This window comes from Equus przewalskii, chromosome 9 (assembly GCF_037783145.1).
Source record: "Equus przewalskii isolate Varuska chromosome 9, EquPr2, whole genome shotgun sequence".
In the NCBI taxonomy this organism is placed as follows: Eukaryota; Metazoa; Chordata; class Mammalia; order Perissodactyla; family Equidae; genus Equus; species Equus przewalskii.
Genome location: NC_091839.1, coordinates 24,068,103 through 24,081,640, shown reverse-complemented (window position 1 = coordinate 24,081,640; position 13,538 = coordinate 24,068,103). Strand labels below are relative to the sequence as shown.

The 13,538-nt window shown below is 60.5% G+C and overlaps 1 protein-coding gene across 1 annotated transcript; it reads right to left on the bottom strand.

Moving 5' to 3' along the window:
* Positions 1-6: 6 nt before the first annotated feature.
* ZNF628 (zinc finger protein 628) lies at positions 7-6,748 on the bottom strand. Its single transcript, XM_070633470.1, has 2 exons — positions 6,545-6,748; positions 7-3,305 (listed from the first exon to the last, which is right to left on the bottom strand). The coding sequence occupies exon 2, from the start codon at positions 3,298-3,300 to the stop codon at positions 124-126; it is 3,177 nt and encodes a 1,058-aa protein (XP_070489571.1). The 5' UTR covers positions 3,301-3,305; positions 6,545-6,748; the 3' UTR covers positions 7-123.
* Between the last annotated feature and the right edge of the window lie 6,790 nt (positions 6,749-13,538).

The following is a 13,538-nucleotide window of genomic DNA, read 5'->3' as shown; positions in this document are numbered from 1 at the left end:
AGAAGAGGAGGTTCTGGTCTTTATTAGCAAGCCCGGCCTGCAGCTCCCCTTCCCCCAGCCCAACCAGGCAGACAGAAAGTCGGGGTCTCTGTGTGGGGCAGGAAGAGGTACCAGTGGTTCTACTCAAAACGTGTGCACCAGCTGGACTGTGGGCAGAGTCTGGACAATCTGGATGGAGGGCAGGCTCTGTGGGGTCATGCCCCCAGGCGCAGTTCCTGCAGGGACCACTTGTACCATCTGGGAAGTGGGCGCCGCAGGGATGCCCGCGGGGAGCGAGGCTGGGCCAGGTGGCGGTGGGGCCAGCAGCTGCAGCGTGGCGGCGCCTCCCCCAACGCTGCTGTTTTCCAGCAGCTCGGTGGCCGGGGCACTGCGGATGATGAGCAGTTTCTGTCCCGAGGGGCCGGGGGCAGGCGGCTCAGCCAGCCCCGGGGGGAGGGTCTCGACCTCCTGCACACACAGCTGGGTCTGCTCCCCATCGGCCCCGCTCAGCACCAGGACGCTCTGCAATCCCTCGTCCGTCTGCAGCGTCTCAAAGAGCACATCCTGGACCACACCAGCGCTGGCCTCGCCGTCACCCGGCTCCCCAGGGCTGGGGCCCGCCAGTAATTCCTCTGCTGCTCCACTCTGAACCACCAGCAGGTTGGGGGCCTCAGTGGTCACTGTTCCTGCACTAGGATTGGACAGCTGGCCCGCCACAGACTGGAGTTGGACCGTGGTCACTTCCTGTGCCGGCTGCAGCTGGACCGTGGTCACCTCCTGTGCCTGCTGGAGCTGGACCGTGGTCACCTCCTGTGCCGGCTGGAGCTGGACCGTGGTTACTTCCGGGGCTGGCCGGAGGGGCTGGAGCTGGACCCCACTCATTTCCTGTGGCCCCGCCTCCCCACTCCCTACATTCTGCAGAACGATGAGGCTCTGCCCTCCCCCGCTGGCCCCGGCGTTGCCCCCTCCCTGCACCCCCAGCCCCCCAGGGCCGGGCAGCCAAACTACTCCAGCCCCCTGACCAGCTTTCCCCACAGCGCGGGGGCCCTGCCTTGCACGGCCGCCCCCACCACCAGTACTGGAGGAGGGCAGCAGGATGAGCTTGGGGGGTGCGGGTGGGGGCGGGGGCGTAGGGGGCTGCACGCTGCTGGGGATGAGTTGGAGACCCTGGGCAGTCTGCACCAGGAGAAATGTCTGGGAGTTGGGGGCTGCCGGGCCTGCGGGCGGGGCCTGGGCCGGGCCCCCTGCCACCTCTAGGGAGAGCGTGGCCTGGAGGTGGGGGAGCACGTGGACATCTTGAGTGGCAGAGGGGGCTGGAGCCGCAGCCAGGGGGGCGGAGGGCTGGGGGCCGGCGGCAGGGGCCGCAGGGCTGGCAGCCGCACTGGCCGGGTCATGCGTCCTCAGGTGGCGCTGCAAGTAGGCGGCCATGACGAAGCTGCGGCCGCAGATGGGGCAGGCGAAGGGACGCTCGGCCGAGTGCGTGCGCTGGTGCAGCAGCAGGTTGGAGGAGTGCGTGAAGGTCTTGGGGCAGAGCGGGCAGCGGAAGGGCCGCTCGCCCGTGTGCACGCGCTGGTGCTGCCGCAGGTTGGAGGTCTGGGCGAAGCTCTTGCCGCACACGCCACAGGCGTGCGGCCGCTCGCCCGTGTGTACGTGCCGGTGGCGCCGCAGGCACGATGTGTTGCGGAAGGCCTTGCCGCACTCCCCGCAGGCGTAGGGCCGCTCGCCCGAGTGCAGCCGCAGGTGGTACTGGTAGTGCGACGACCACTTGAAGGTGAGGCCGCACTGGCCGCAGGTGAAGGCGCGCAGGCCCGTGTGCACGCGCTGGTGGATGGCGAGCAGCGACGAGCGCTTGAATGCCTTCCCGCACTCCCCGCACTGGTACGGCCGCTCGCCCGTGTGGTCCCGCAGGTGGTAGCGCAGCCCCGACGAGCCCTTGAAGGCCTTGCCGCACTCGGCGCACTTGTACGGCCGCTCGGCGGCTGCGGGTGCGGGCGCGGGCGCGGGCGGCGGGGGCGCAGCGGCGGCGGCGGGGGCCAGCGGCTCCTGGGGGCAGGTGACCTCGGCAGCCTCGGCCTGAGGGGGCGGGCGCCCGGCAGCCGCCTCCTCCACGTGGCACTGCTGGTGCGCCAGGAGGCTGGCGAGCTGCGGGAAGGCGCCATCGCAGCTGCCGCAGCGGAACGCCTGGCCACCGGCCGCGCCGTGGCTGTGCTGGTGGCGCGAGAGGCCGGCCACCGTTCGGAAGGACTTCCCGCAGGGCAGGCAGGCGAAGCCAGGGGCGGCGGCGGCGGGCGGCGGCGGCGGCAGGGCGGCGGGCGGGGACAGCGAGGGCACCGGCGGAGGGTCGGCCTTAGGCGCGTCTGGAGGCCCGACCTGGGCCGCCGGCGCCGCCTCGGGCCCGGGGCACGGCTGGTGCTCCAGGAGCAGCTCCTCGCTGCCGAAGCCCAGCTCGCAGCCGTCGCAGCGGTACACCAGCTCCACCGTGGTCTCGGCGGCGGCCAGGAAGAGCTCGGGCACCACGGGCGGCGGCGCGGGCGGCGGCGGCGCGGGCGGGCTGGGCGGCGGCAGGGGCCGCTGCAGGTAGGCGGCCGCGCCCAGGGCCTTGGCGGCGGGCTCGCGCGGCGCGGGGGTGCCGGGGGCGGGCACGGCGGGGCCGCCGTGCGTGCGCTGGTGCAGCAGCAGGTTGGAGGAGTGCGTGAAGGTCTTGGGGCAGAGCGGGCAGCGGAAGGGCCGCTCGCCCGTGTGCACGCGCTGGTGCTGCCGCAGGTTGGTGCTCTGCGTGAAGCTCTTGCCGCACACGCCGCACGTGTAGGGCCGCTCGCCCGTGTGCACGTGCCGGTGGCGCCGCAGGCTGGACGAGTTCTTGAAGGCCTTGGGGCAGTCGGGGCAGGGGTAGGGCCGCTCGCCCGAGTGCTGCCGCAGGTGGTACTGGTAGTGCGACGACCACTTGAAGGCCAGGCCGCACTGGCCGCAGGTGAAGGCGCGCAGGCCCGTGTGCACGCTGCGGTGGATCTGCAGCAGGGACGAGCGCTTGAAGGCCTTGGGGCAGTCGGGGCACTGGTAGGGCCGCTCGCCCGTGTGGCCCCGCTGGTGGTAGAGCAGGGCCGAGGAGCCCTTGAAGGCCTTGGGGCAGTCGGGGCACTTGTAGGGCCGCTCGCCCGTGTGCGTGCGCTGGTGGTGCAGGAGCCGCGACGACCACCGGAACGACTTGCCGCACTCCCCACACTCGTACTGGGCCGCCGGGGCGGGGGCTGCGGGGCCGGGCTTCTCCCCGGCGCCCTCGGCGGTAGAGGCCGGCGCCATGTCTGCGTGGGAGCCGACCATCACACCTGGGGGGGATTCCGGGTCAGGGGAGGGCGGGCGCTCCCCCTGCCTCCACCCGCAGGCCGCACCAGCTCATCCCCAGCCCCACCCTAGGGCCCCACAGGAGGTAGAGGGCGCCTCCCCAGGCCACCCCCGCCGCAGGGAACCTCCCTGAGGACTAGGGCTTCCAACGGTCCGGGTTTGTCCCGGAACGAGAAACTGCAGGGATGTGAGGCTTCAGGTGCTAAAATGGAAACTTCCAGGCAAAGTGGGAGGAGTTGGTCACCTGCCTTAGGATGTTGGCCATCACCTCCAGGAGGTACGACAGGCCTGAGGGGGCCAGGCAGTGTCGTTGAAGAAGGCTGGATGCTCTCCAGCACCCTGGCTTCCCGTCCTTGACCTCTGTTCCTCCACTCCCCATCCTCCACCCTGCCTCAGACTCCCTCTCACCGCCATACCCTAAGCCCTTTCACTCTAACTAAAGCCCCTGTGAGCATCCCATTCTCCCCCACCTCCGGTCCTGCCTGCCCACTCCCTCTTGGTACCCTAACCAAAAAACCCCCAGACTCCAGATGGGCCATGCTCCAGGCTCCACACCCTCCGTCCCCCATCCCATCGTGACTTGGTCCTCCGTCTCCCTCTCATTCATGCCTGAGGATCTCGAGGCTCCCTCCTGGCCGCCCTGCACTGCCCTTGCTGCGTTTCTCTATTCCATTCACTCCCCAGGTAAGAGTGGCATGTTCCTTTTCACAAAAACCTGTTTCTTGTCCCCTCCTGCTCTTGGCAGGTGACCCTGCCATTGATCTCGTCACTGAGAGAATAAAGCAATCAGAAGAGAACCACGTTCCCACCACCACACCCGTGGTGCTCAACAGGGCAACCAAGTCCCCGCACCACAGGGCCATGGCCCAGGGACACTTGGCAATGCCTGGAGACTGTTCTGGTTGGCTGGTTGTTGACGGGAGGAGCGGGTGCTCCTGGCATGTGAGGGGTACAGGCCAGGGATGCTGCTCCACGCCCTACAATGCACAGGACGGCACCCCGCACCAAGGAACGATCCCGCCCAAAACGCCAGTGGGGCTGAGCTGAGAATGCCTGCCCCGGGCCGGTGGACGCTGCCTTCCCACCCACAGCAGTCTGCCTCATCTCCTGGACCATTCCCGTCTGCCTGCCCGCAAGCTACATCTCCCATCTTTTAAAAAAACAGCAACAAAAACTCTTCACCCCACCTCCCCCTCCAACTACCGCTGCATTTCTCTCCTCTCCTTTGCTACAAAGCAACTCAAAAGTGCCGTCAACACATGCTCCTTCCCATCTCAAACCCCGTCAGTCAGAGCCCTCCCACCCCACTCAGGGCCTCCATGGGGCTAAATGCCATGGTCTCTGCTCAGTGGGCAGTGGATCCCTCCCTCCTGGAAGCCCTGCCCTGGCCTCTGCCATTCCCCTCTCCTCTTGCCACCCCTTCTCAGGGCCTGGGGCTGCTTCCTCCTCACCTCCTTGACTTGTGGATGTAGGGGAGCCCAGGGCTTTGTCAACCCCTGGTCCTCCTCCTCATCCACACTCTCTCCCTGGGAGCCCTCACCCACTCTCAGGACTTCACCATCTATAAACAGGATGACCCCAAAACTGATCTCTACTTGACACCTCTCCTGCTCCAAAGCCCTGCTAGGCATCTGGATGCCTAACAACACCTCAAACCAAACATGCCCAAAATCTGACTCCAGTTTCTTTTGCTCCTGCTCTCCCCCGCACACAACCCACCCCCCCCTTCACCCATAGTCTTCTCCACCCTGAAAACAGCTCTAATCTTCCTCAGGCCGAAGCCTCGGGGCCTCCTCTCTCTCTCTCACTCTGTGTGACCAGTCTGCCAGCTGACTGCCCTGTTCCAGCAGGAGCATACTTGGCATCTGGCCACTTTTACCAGGTCCCCCGTTACCACCTCTGTCCAGGGCACCGACATCTCCCTCCTGGGCGGCTGCAACAGCCTCCTAACAGATCTCCATGTTTCCACCCGCAGTCTGTTCCCAGCCTGGAGGCCGAAGGGAACCTGCCGAAAGCCTTCCACAGCTCCCATTCCAGAGCAGAAAATAAATCCCTTACGGGAGCCTACAGACTTCCCAAGCCCCCCCGCCCTCCCCCCACCCCAGCTGCCTGACTGTCCTCCTGCTGGCCTCTCAGACCCTCACAGCACTCGAGTCACCCAGTCTGGCCAGGCACGCCCATTCCCACCTGGGGCACTTGCACAAGCCCGTGGCTGCTACCCTCTTCCCTCCGATGTCCACAGGGCTCCCTCCCTCACCTCCAAGTCTTTGCTGAAGTGTCCCCTCAAGGAGGCATGCCCTGAACACCCTACTTAAATCTGCAACCCCTGCCAGTGCTCCTCGCTCTCTCTCTACCTTATTTCTTCCCCCATTTATCACTTTCTAAGCTACTTTATAATTCGGGTTTCCCAACCTCAGCCCTGTTGAGCGTTGGGGCTGGACCAGTGTCGAGGGTGCTGTCCTGTGCATTGCAGGGTGTTTAGCAGCATCCCTGGCCTCTACCCACTAGATGCTAGTGGCATCTTATTCACTGTTGCATCCCAGCGCCTAGAATGACATCTGGCACTGTGAGTGCACGGTAAACACACTGAATGAACGGAGGCTGGGCATCCCCCTTGGACAGACTATAAAGATTCCCTTTAAAAAGGCGAGCATTTTCTTTAAGATGTAAGCAAGTCCTTTTAAGAGACTAATTATCCCAGGAAGCTGCACGAGCCTTTCAGAAGGCCGGGCAAGACTTCAACAACAGATGTCTGTGCTCTAGAGGAGCCGGGGCCCATCTTAAGCGGTAAAGCGCGCACCCTTCAAAAAGCGGGACCACACCCTTCCATCAGGCGCGACTTCCCCTTTAAGAGGGTACTCGCTCTGCACACCCATCTCCACCTTTGTTGAGCTAAACTAGGGACTGGTTTGAAGGCACCAAGAATGAGAAGCTTTTCCTTCAATGTCTGGGACACTGTCACCTGCCTTTAAAGAGCGAATTCATGCTTATGAGGGGTGGAAAGCGAGCAGCTCTTGTAAACTGCAGAACATGCCCAGCCCCCCTAAGAACAGCCCCTTGCCCCTTAAGAGGGCGGAGCCGGCCCAGCGGATAAAAGTCGGAGGTGAAGCAGCGCCCTTCCCTTTAAGGCATCCCTTCCGGTTTCACGCTCGCCGTTTCCCCAACGTCCCCGCCCTCCGGTGCCTCCCCCCCACCCCCACCCCCACCCCCTCCGGTCTCTCACCTGCGGCCCCAACCGGGGGAACGAGCCGGGGAGACCCAGGTCGTCCCGCGGGGGCCGACGGGAAGGCGGGGCCCCGGCAGCGGCGGGGCAGGAGTGGGGGCCGGGGAGGGGGGCGGGGGCGCGCTCCCTCCCAACGGCCCCCAGCGCGAGGCACCCAACCTTTATCGGTGGCCTCTCGCGCACACAAACCCCGACGTCGCTGTCGGCGCGTCACGACGCCACGTGCGCCGAGGCCCCGCCCCACCCTTCCCATTGGCCGCCGGCGGTAGCGGTGCTGGCGGCGCGAGGCATCTTGGGAGTTGTAGTTCTCCGCGGTTCCCGACCGCCTGGTGTTTGAGGCGGCCGTGGGGGGTCAGCCGAAGGCCGGGGAAGGCCGGGTCGAGACGCGGGGTCGCATGTTCGGCTTTATTAGTATCGACTCCCTCTCGTCTGTAATAGAGACCCTCCTGGGCTGCGCAGTTTCCGAACAGGGATGTGGTCACTCCTGGCCTGATCCCCACGCCCAGGCCCTCGGGGCTCCCATTTGCTCGGTGGGGAAACCGAGAGCTGCAGTGCTTCCCGCCCCCCAGAGGTCCCACGTGCTCGCGGTTCCCGGGCGTCTGCTGTGTGCCTGCGTGTGCGGTCGTGTGGGAACCCGGGCCCTGCTGTGCGGGGGGCTGCCGAGGGCACTGGGGACCCCAGAGCCTCCTTCGTGGCCTGGGGGCTTCGGAGAAGACGAAGCTGTCCCAGATTCGCTGTTCCTCCCCTCCACACTCAGCCCCCGCCAACCTGGGCCTTGGTGCCATACTGACTTTTCTGCTGGTCATCCAACACAGTTTCTCGATCACGGTGCTAGTGACCATTTGGGCCGGATCACTGTTTGCTGTGGGGGCCGTCCTGTGCATTGTAGGATGGTCAGCAGCGTGTCTGGTCTCCACCCACTAGAGGCCAACAACACTCCCTCTCCGCCCGCTCCCCTCCCCCACACCTTATGATACCTGTCTCTGGACATCACCTCGTTGAGAACCATTGCTCCAAGGCAGAAAGAGCCACTCCGCAGGCTCTTTCTCAGACCAGAATGCCCTCCTACCCCATCCCTTCTCAACTCCTGCTGGAAAGCTCCCTAGACTAGGTAGGGTCCCATTCCATGCTCAGTGGCACTCATCTATGTTCCATGACAGCAGGGATGGGGTCTGCCTTTGCTACCCAAGTGTCCCCAACAAGCAGCCAGGGGCCTGATCAGAAGCAGGTGGTACTCTTTTGAGTTGAATGAGTGAGTTTTTGCAGCCTCCCATACGGTTTCCAGGGCCCCCAGGTGGGCTGGAACTCAGTGTGATCTGAGCCCGTGTGGACCTGTCTCTGCCCTGCAGGGTCTTTATGAAGTCTCCAGTGAATTCACACATGTAAAACCCTTGACTTCCACCTCAACCCAAACGTTCCTTTCACTTCAGCTTTTGCCTCCCCAGCCAGAAAGGAGGCTGCCCCAGGCACCAGGAGGGCCACGTGATCAGAGCCCAGAGCTATGGAGGAGTAAAGAGGGGGAGACAAGGATGAGGAGAGAGTTGCAGCCACCAGAGGTGGAGTTGGGAGTCCCTGCCCCTTGGGGTCCTCCACACCTGCATCCAGAGCTCCCAGCACACCAGGCCCTGCCCCCTAACGTTTGCTCCAGGATGGAAGAAGGGTGCCATACAGGGTGGGGGTGCAGATGTGGAATGTGTTGCCTACCTGGCCACCTGGCAGAACGCAGTCCACCCACCTCATCTCAGCCCATTTCGGTCCCTGCAATAATGAAAGGAGCTCCCGGTGCAGCTGGAGCCCCAGCCAGCCCGATTTACCTGTCTGCTGGGAGGTGTAATGAGGAAGGTGGGAGAGGCAGAGTCCCAGCCCCTGCCCTTGTTAGCCGTCCCCTACTTTGGAGTCAGAAAGCAAGCAAAGGGTTTGAAGTCAATGGCCTCCAGCAATGCTCCCACTCTCTGTGCCTGGCTCCTCTTTGGAGGGGAAAAAAAAAAAAGGTAGTGCAGACTTGACAGGTTCATTTTCAAAAGAGCAGTAACAGCCCTGCGGGACAAGTGATGGGACACCAACTCTGAGGCCAGCCCTGTGGCTGGCTCTCCAGGCCAGGGAGGAATCTTGGGGACACAGATGGGAGGAGGGCTTGTTCCCCGAGTCTACCCCTGAGCTGGAGCCCTCATGGAACCCTTGTATGTAGATTCCTCTGCAAAGCCGTTCACGGGACACCATGGGCCCTGAGGCAGACAAGCACCCTGACACAGAGGAGACTACAGGAAATCACCCGAGGCGCGCAGGCCAGGCCCTGCGGTGTCCAGACCCTCAGTTTGGACCCAGGCCCCTCCCCAGGTCTTGCTCCAGGACGTGGGGGCAGAGGACAACAAAAGTCCTGTTCCAGTGAGTTTACAGAACTACAGGGGTGAGGGGAGGTGATGAGGGAGATGCCCTACACTGCACGCTACTAAGCGCTTTGGACAAAAGTGGAGCAGGAGAGGCAGACCCAGCATGTCCTGGGCTGCGGGGGGTGACGGCCTCCCAGGGTTCAACTGTGGAACCAAGCAAACATCTGGACATACGCCCCTCCAGGCACCAGGCGTTCTTGTTTCTGGCCAACACCACCCCACCCCAGGTGCTTTTTGGGGGGACCGAACCCCTCCAACTAGACTGGGCATCTCATCCAGCCCCAGCCCCTCAGAGTCCAGGCCCTGCCCACTTCAATCACAGAGTGGGGAGGGGGCTCAGGTCCCACTCACTGGGCCTGCACCAATGCTCCCCGCCCCAGATGCCGGAATTCTCCAACCCACCACCCTGCCCTCTAGAAGGACGGGGGTCTGTGGGGTTTTGCTGTGTGGACATTTGATTCTGGTTTTGGCCACTCGGTCCATCACCTTGGTGGTGGCACAGCCTAAACTCACTAGAAAAAAGAGGATTAGGAGCTGGGGCGAGGTGTACCTGGAGCACCTGCCTCTCCCCACACACCCCGGGGACGTATCTGGAGCAGACAGGACTCCCAGGGCCAGGGACTAAGAAGAAAACCCTTTTTCACACAAGTGGAGTAAAGAGAGCAGAGGTGCACTTTAACCAAGCGGGGAGTGGTGGTGCCGACAGGAGAAGTCTCCTGGGTCATGGCTGTTGGCTCTTCCCAAGGGGAGGGAGCCAAGGGGACCCACGTGCACGTCCCACGGACTAAGGATGCTCCTTTCTGACATATCTTGGGGCTCCCATGGGTGCCCCTGCCTGCCCTGTCCTGACGGGCCTCCCCACATGGAAGGAGTGCCGTCCTCAGGTCACTAGGGTGGTAAATAAAGGACCTCTGAAGTCTCCCAGTCAGGAACAGAGCCCGGAAGGAACGTCATTTCCTGTAACCAGGAAGTGACTCCAATAACCGGGAAGTGATTTCCCTGGGAGTGTCTCCAACCCTACTGTCGGCCTCCGTCCAAGGCTTGTTTAGCGGGTCTCACATGCATGGTCAGGAGCCCAGGGAGGCTGCCGGGGCATGGGAGCCCAAGGAGACCCCTCAGCCACCCTGGGGGAGTCAGGGCGGACCTCTCGGAGGAGGACACAGGGTCCCATCTGTATGGAGAAAACAGGGCCCTCTGTTTACAAAGTACAAAAATGTGGACAAGGACAGATACATGCCCAATCCCCTCCCCAAGGGTGGCCACTGCCTTCTGTGACGTCCCCCGGTGACCCGTGCCTCGTAGAACAAGCCCTGTTTCTTCAGGTGGCGGGGCTTGTGGATGCGGGGACATCCCTCCTGACAGGTTGTTATATGGCAGAGGTGCGGGGAGCCCAGCAGACGCCATCCAGCTCCTGACTAGTTAACCTGGAGTTAATCAGAAGGCGATGCCATGCTGAATTTCATGTGTCGTCTTGACTGGGCCCCAGGATGCCCGGATATTCAGGTAAACGTTATTTTGGGGTGTGTCCCTGAGGGCGTTTCCAGAATCAGTAGACGGATGAGGCCGCCGGCCCTCACCGGGGCGAATGGGCGTCGCCCAGCCCACGGAGGCCTGACTGGGACGATAAGATGATTTGTCCCCTGCCGGGCTGCCGGAGCCGGAACGCTGACCGGCCCTCGCGACGCTGGTTCTCGGGACCTCAGAGCCCGACGGCAGCCGAGCCAGCTCCCTGGTTCTCGGGCCTTCCAGCTACGTCGCTGGCCCTCCGGCTGGCAGACAGCAGATCATGGGACTTCTGTCTCCATAATCGCATGAGCCAATACCCTATAACAGATGTCTTAGCATAATATATAAATATATAATATAATAATATAATATAATATATAATATAACATATATGTTTAATAATATATATTTTACATATCATATATAATTGTATATAATAATATCAATTTCTTTATATAATATATGAATATATATAATATATAATATGATAATATATATTTAATTTCTATATATTTTTCTATATATATTTCTATATATCACATATATATAATAATATAATAGATTTCTTTATATAATATATAAATATATAATATAATATATGATAATATATTATGTTATATTTAATAATATGTATCTTATATATAATTATATATAATAATGTCTTATAATAGATCTCTTTATATAATATAAACATATATAATATAACACAATAATATCTATCTTATATATCATATATAATCATATTTAGTAATAGATCTCGTTATACAATATGTGATAGAATAATAATATAATACATATGATCTCTCTCTGTCTCTCCACACGTCTGTCTGTCTGTCTCCTTGGCTTGGAGCAGCACCTTCTCCCCGTGTCCTCGCCCACCCTCCCTCTGTGCGCGTCTGTGTCCTCATCCCTCTTGTGATACGCCCCCAGTCAGACGGGATGAGGGCCAACTCTAATGACCTGACTTTAACTTAATCACCTCCTTAATCACCCCGTCTCCAAGTACAGCGTCGCATTCTGAGGTACAAGGGGTTAGGACTTCGACATATGATGGGGGGGACACACAATTTAGCCCATCACATTCCTTCTCTCTGAAGAAAAGATGTGAAACAAACATGACTGCTCTGTGTTCTGAATTGGGGACACCGGGAAACTTCCATCTGTAAATTTTTACAATAGATTTTAAGGGAAACCAAGTCCCTCTGGGACTGAGTGAGAGAGAGGAGCAGATGAGGAGGGTGGAGGCAGGGAGGGACAAGCCTCATCTGGGCTCCCAGCCTGGACCTGATGCCTCAGTTTCCCCCCTTTCCAGATCGGAGGGAAATTTAGGGGCAGAGTCTCTACATCCCAGGTGCAGCAAGGCCTGCAAAGGAGGTTGAAGCAGAGACCTGAGGTCTGGGCACTACCTCTGTCCCAAACATTCCATGGCTCGCCATCACTCTTGTCCTCATAACCCAACTCCTACCTGGCTTACAAAGCCCTGTGGGTCTGGCCCCATCCAATTCTCTGACTTCACCTCCTCCCATCGCTCCCTCTCTCACTCCATTCAAGCTTGCTCCTGCCTCAGGGCCTTTGTACTCACTGTGTCCTCTGCCTGGGAAGCTCCTGGCTGCCACCTCTCCTACTCAGGTTGCAGGGCAACTATATTCTTCTCAGAGAGGACTTCTCCATCTGAAGGAGCACCCTTCCACCATCCAGCCTCCAACTTACCGCCTGTTCTCAACGCCTGCACAGCACATCTGAAGCTGGTATTTTCCTGTTTACAGGTGTCTCCCTCCAAGACTTCTACAGGGACAGACTGAGCTTGTCTTGCTCACCACTGCACTCTCAGTCTCTGCACACAAGAGTGCTCAATAAATGTTTGTTGAATGACTAAATGCCCCTCCCCAGTTGCAAGGGCTGGGATGGGGAAAGGAGCCTGGTGAATATCTTCTACTACCTCAGCAAACATCAGATGAAGCCAGCCCCCAGCTGTGGGTGCTTCTTATCAGTGACCCAGACAGGAGGAAAAGGGCCCAAAAGTCCGGGTCACACACCGTGTGCAGCTACAGCAGGGCCTCCCGGCACCAGCCTGGGGTGTTGGCGCCCCCTGGTGGAGTGTCCCAGGTCAGAGCAGGGTCGGTCGCCCTCTGTGGTTCCAGGCCTGGCCTGCAGATGTTGCCGTTGGCTCCTGGGGGCACAGATGCAAGACAGCTCCTGGGGCTGAGCTAGCAGAGGTCATGCCCCAGCCTTGCAGTGGCGGACCCTGCCTGGCCTTGGGGCCTGGGCCCTGACCTCCAATCCTCCAGACACCTGGGGGTCCACTCTTCCCGGCCCCTTGCCAAGGGACCCTGACCGTCCTCTCTGGACCTGAAAGCAACAGGAAGAAAACCCGCTGGGCCATTCCCTAACACCTGCACGCGCACACACGCACACACACGCAACCTGCCCTGGCCAAGACAGAGGTTGAGAAAGTGAGATCAAGAGACACACGAGGCCCTGACATGCTGTAGCACAGCACACTGTGGTATTGGGTGTGGGAGGGGCGGCGGTCAGCAAGTACGAGCAGGCAGCACTGGGCATCTGGTCGACCTACTGCTGCCCACACATGCTCACGGGCGCCTGGAGCTCTGCCTGCTCTGGCACCAGACACCTTCACCACACAGGCCGCCACACTCAGCGCCTGCTGCCGCCATGCCGCCTGGTGGCCTCTGCCCCATCCTCTGGGCTGCCACCACTGTGCTGGCCCTGCCTGTGGGGCTGCTGGCCCGTGCGCTGGCCTGGCAAGCAGAGGCATGGGCTCGGGGTGGAGGCTGACTCCAGTTCCAGTCCTGGGTTTGCCACTTACTTGCCGTGTGAGCTTGGACGAGTCATGGAGCCTGTGTCCCTCACCCTCGCTGTGCTGCCTTCTTGTCCCAAGTTTACCCTCAAGGGAACTGAGGCTTCCATCAGGACACACACGATCTCCCAAGTGGTAGCACTGGGATTTTTTTTTTTTTTTTTTTGGTATTCCATAACTTTACACTTCATCATGTGGTTAAAGCAAATTCACGCCTGGAAGCTGTCATTTCAGAAGGAATCCTGTACACACTCTCTTCTTCCAGCAAGTGAGTCTTCTG

Coding starts and splice junctions, on each gene's coding strand:
- ZNF628 (XM_070633470.1), bottom strand. CDS start 3,300: ATGGTCGGCTCCCACGCAGACATGGCGCCGGCCTCTACCGCCGAGGGC.